The 4,593-nt window shown below is 44.0% G+C and overlaps 1 protein-coding gene across 1 annotated transcript in view; it reads right to left on the reverse strand.

Moving 5' to 3' along the window:
- PKM (pyruvate kinase M1/2) overlaps nt 1–4,593 on the reverse strand; it is a 35,533-nt gene that overhangs the window by 14,819 nt on the left and 16,121 nt on the right. Inside the window, exon 3 of the mRNA XM_023510072.1 lies at nt 4,173–4,264. Within this exon, the coding sequence (XP_023365840.1) occupies nt 4,173–4,264 (92 nt within the window). The remainder of the gene's footprint in view (nt 1–4,172; nt 4,265–4,593) is intronic.

The raw sequence follows: 4,593 nt of genomic DNA on the forward strand, positions 1-4,593 counted from the left end.
TTTTTAATTGAGACACAGTCTCACTTTGTTGCCCTCAGTAGAGTGTCATGGCGTCATAGCTCACAGCAAGTTCAAACTCTTGGGCTCAAGCAATTCTCCTGCCTCCGCCTCACGAGGACTACAAGCGCACCTGACATAAACACCCAGCTAATTAATTTTTGTTTTAGCAGGCCCGGGCTGTGTTCAAACCCACCAGCCCCATGGGCACTGCCAAGATCTTAGTCGCCTTTAAAACTTCTAATGAGTATTAGTCGATTGACTTTTTCAATCTCCTGGATTTTTTTTAGAAAAGAGTCAATTTTATCTTTATAGGTTTTTTTTTTTTGAGACAGAGCCTCAAGCTGTCACCCTGGGTAGAGTGCCGTAGCAACAAAGCTCACAGCAACCTCCAACTCCTGGGCTCAAGCAATTCTCTTGCCTCAGCCTCCCAAGTAGCTGGGACTGCAGATGCCTGTCACAACACCCAGCTATCCCTTGGCGTAGTTGTCATTGTTGTCTGGCGGGCCCGGGCTGGATTCAAACCCACTAGCTCTGGTGTATGTGGCTGGTGCCCTAGCCACCTGAGCTATAGGCGCTGAACCTTTTAAAGGAATTATATTATAAATCTTTCTTGATTTATAAAATAGCAGAGTGGCTCATGCCTATAACAACAGCATTTTGGAAGGCTGAGGTGGCAGCATCACTGAGGCCAAGAGTTCAAGACCAGCCTGGGCTACTGGGTGATGTAGCAAGTTTAGCAGCTCTAAAAAAAAATAAAGGCTCAGCACCTGTTGCACAGTAGTTACGTCGCCAGCCACATGCACTGAGAATGGCAGGTTCGAACCCAGCCAGGCCAGCTAAACAACAATGACAACTCCAACAACAACAACAGTAACAACAACAAAACAGCTGGGTGTTGTGGTGGACACCTGTAGTCCCTAGCTACTTGGGAGGCTGAGGCAAGAGAATCACTTAAGCCCAGGGGCTTGGGGTTGCTGTGAGCTGTGATGCCATGGCATGCTACCATGGGTGACATACTGAGACTTTGTCTCAAAAAAATATAAAATAAAAATTAAGAAGAGATAAAATTAAAGTTAGCCAGTAGTGTAGCCAATACAATACATGGTAGTGTATTCCTTGTAGTCCCAGCTACTGAGGAGGCTAAGGATCACTTAAGCCCACGAGTTGAAGGCTAAAATGTGCTATAACTGTGCCATAGCACCCAGCCTGGGTGACAGAACAAGACTGTCTCAAAAAAAAAAAAAAAAAAAACCTCTAATGTATACGAGATATTCCCTTTTCTATTTATACTCTTATTTGTACATCCTTATATTCCTGATCAAGCTAGGGGTTTGTTTTATAATTTTTTTCTACAGAGAGAATTAGCTTTTAGCCTAATTCGTCAAATTTATTTTTATTTACTTTATATTCTATTTCGATAAACTATACTTTTACAAAACCAATTTCTTTCCTTTGCCCATTTTAGGTTATTTTTTTCTAGTGTTCTGAATTAAAAATTTATTTCATTTACCTTGAGACTTTTGCTTTCTAGAGTAAATGTATATAAGTAACTAAGTTTTCTTGATTTCTACACTTTAGACTTGGTCTTAATTACCATTAACTATGTCAGAGAATGTATCCATATAATTTCTACTTTATGAAACTTGAAGTTTTGGGTGGCCTAATATATTGTTGTAACCATGAGTGTTTTAAATAAACATGCACTCTTCATCTTGGGGTGTAAATCATATGTGATAAATAGTAGATTATTAGGTATTATAGTATTTAAATCCTCATTATTTCTGGGAGGTGTACTGCATCTTCCACCATGCTTTTGTTGGCACATTATCACGTGGTAAAGAGCTCCATCCACCAGTGCTGTCCTTAAGGAAGGCTCTAAATTTAGGTTGTTTAAAAGTCAGTATTTCTGGCCAAGAGGGCATTATGGGAGCACATGTCCAACAAGAACACATCTTGCCCACATGAACTGCTGAAAGTGGGGGTTGAAGACACTGTGCCAAAGCTTTCAAAAGATCAGATGCAGATACCGATGTCCCTCTGTCAGAGTGAGAGAAAGTCATTTCAATGCTCTGCTCACAAGAGTATTTAGAATCTCAAGAACTGGTCAAGTATGCCTGCTGCCTAGTCAAAGGTGCCTGTGAAGGAAGAGCCCTGACACATGTCACACTGAAACTGCTTATATGACATTATATAATATTAGAATAATTTCAGATCAGTTTCTAAAACCCTGATCCCAGGGACAACTTCATCTCAGTCTAAAACCTCTAAATAAGCTCACAAGAAGGACTTGGGTTTTAATTAAAAAAAAAAAAAATTCTAATCTGGAAATTCTTAAAGTACAGATAATCTCCAAATACCCTTTGTAATTAAAAAACCCCAAACCAAAATCAGAGCCAGGCCCCAGCCAGCAGGTGCTGCATATGTCATCTGCCCTTGCCATGTCACAGCTTGTGGTGTTATTTCACTGGATGGAAGGAACCATAAAGCCAAGTTAAAGGTCAGCTTTTTAAAAGTCTATTTCTGGGCTCAGTGCCTGTAGCTCAGCAGCTAGGGCGCCAGCCACAAACACTGGAGCTGGCGAGTTCAAACCCAGCCTGAGCCTGCCAAACAACAATGACAACTACAACCCAAAAATAGCCAGGCGTTGTGGTGGGTGCCTGTAGTTCCAGCTACTTGGGAGAGAGCTGGGGCAAGAGAATCGCTGAAGCCCAAGAATTGGAGGTTGCTGCGAACTGTGACATCATGGCACTCGCCCAAGGGTGACAAAACAAAAAACAAACAAACAAAAAATCTATTTCTGTTCCTTCCCCTGCACACGGTAGACTGTGGCAGACTCCAGCTGCAGGGATCAAGCTGCAGTGAACCAGGTTTCACTGTTGTCTATAGCTCTCTCATTAAGCTATGCTAACACTTGCAGTAAATTTCTAATGACTCTTGCTGAGGAACCCCTTGCTTTTGGAAATTATAGAATTTCCCCAAAATTACAAGGACACATCTTAACCTGTCTGAGATCAGGAAGCCTCCCCAGCATTTAGAGGCCAGCTGTTGGCCAGGCCACAGCCTATTGATGGACACAGCAATCTATGATGTAGGGCCTCATGTGTCCAGAACTGAGAATTCACCTCTTGGACTGCAGCACTTCCTGAGGCGTTATTTTTAGTCCCAACTTAATACCATCTTCCAAATGCCAGAGGGCAATCCCTTACCACTTGCCCTCATAGGGTTAGTGTTTTTTTTTTTTTCCCCGCTCTGAACAGGAAGTTCAGAAGACTTCCTGATAACAGTTCCTGGGTAAGGCCTCAGCACAAATAGACTCCTACCAGGTTCCTGAGATGGAGTGCTGACTGCTTCCAATTTAAAGTACCAGAAGACACAGGCTGGGAATATAATGCTGATGGAGTAGGATATTACATACTAGATAGTGTCAGTGCATTAGAACTGGGTCCTTAACTTGTTTTTTTTGAGACAAAGCCTCAAGCTGCCCCCCTGGGTAGAGTGCTATGGCATCACAGCTCACAGCAACCTCCAACTCCTGGGCTCAAGCATGTCTCCTGCCTCAGCCTCCCAAGTCGCTGGGACCACAGGCGCCTGCCACAATGCCCGGCTATTTTTTGGTTGCAGCTGTCATTGTTGTTTGGCAGGCCAGGCTGGATTTGAACCCGCCACCTTAGGTGTATGTAGCTGGCGCCTTAGCTGCTTGAGCCACTTAGCGCCGAGCCTGGGTCCTTAACTTGTAATAATGGAAACCCTCCCTCTTGGACCTGCCCAGTTATCTTGGGTCTAAAGTAGGCTCGAATCAATATGCTAGATTACCTCTGGGTTCACCATGGCAAGACAGCTATTACAGAAACCCTGGGGCAAGACTGTCAAACACTACGGCCAGGCCAAGACACTTAAAGCCGAGAGGGGTTTCCTGTAGAACCTTTTACACCTTTGTGAAAACAATGGGGGCAGAAGTGCACGGGAGAACCATGGCCAAGGACAAAGCCCGTCTTCTTTGCTTGGCCAACTCAGGTGTCAGGAGAAAGGAAAAGGAGGGTGGGGTAGGTCAGTAAAGGTAATCTTCCCACTGGCTTGGGCTTACTGGATTCACTGGGGCTAAATGAGCACTACACCTCTTCTCTGTTGCCCATAAGCCATCCCAGAGGCCACACTGTCCAGCTCAGACTCACCTCATGAGTTCCATGCGAGAAGTTGAGACGAGCCACATTCATTCCAGACTTAATCATCTCCTTCAACATGTCCACTGACCGAGATGCTGGGCCTATTAGAAAAAGTTTTAAAGCCACATGTTACTTATTCAAAGGAGGAAAAATATGGTACGTTTGCTTACTTTATTTTTTTTTCCAGATGTTTTCCTTATACCTCAAGTTTCTTTACTTTAAAGAAGTGATTTTTCCCTCCTACTTTCTCTTTCCTACATAGCTGAGAAATCCCTCAAAAGCACATAGAAGGGGGCCAAGAATGGTGGTTCACCCCTATAATCCCAGCACTCCGGGAGGCCGAGGTGGGTGGATCGCCTGAGAGCTCATGAGTTCACGATCAGCCTGAGCAAGAGCGAGACCCTGCCTCTAAAAATAGCCAGGTGTGGCT

This window comes from Otolemur garnettii, unplaced genomic scaffold, assembly GCF_000181295.1.
Source record: "Otolemur garnettii isolate 467f Iridium unplaced genomic scaffold, OtoGar3 scaffold00011, whole genome shotgun sequence".
Lineage (NCBI taxonomy): Eukaryota > Metazoa > Chordata > Mammalia > Primates > Galagidae > Otolemur > Otolemur garnettii.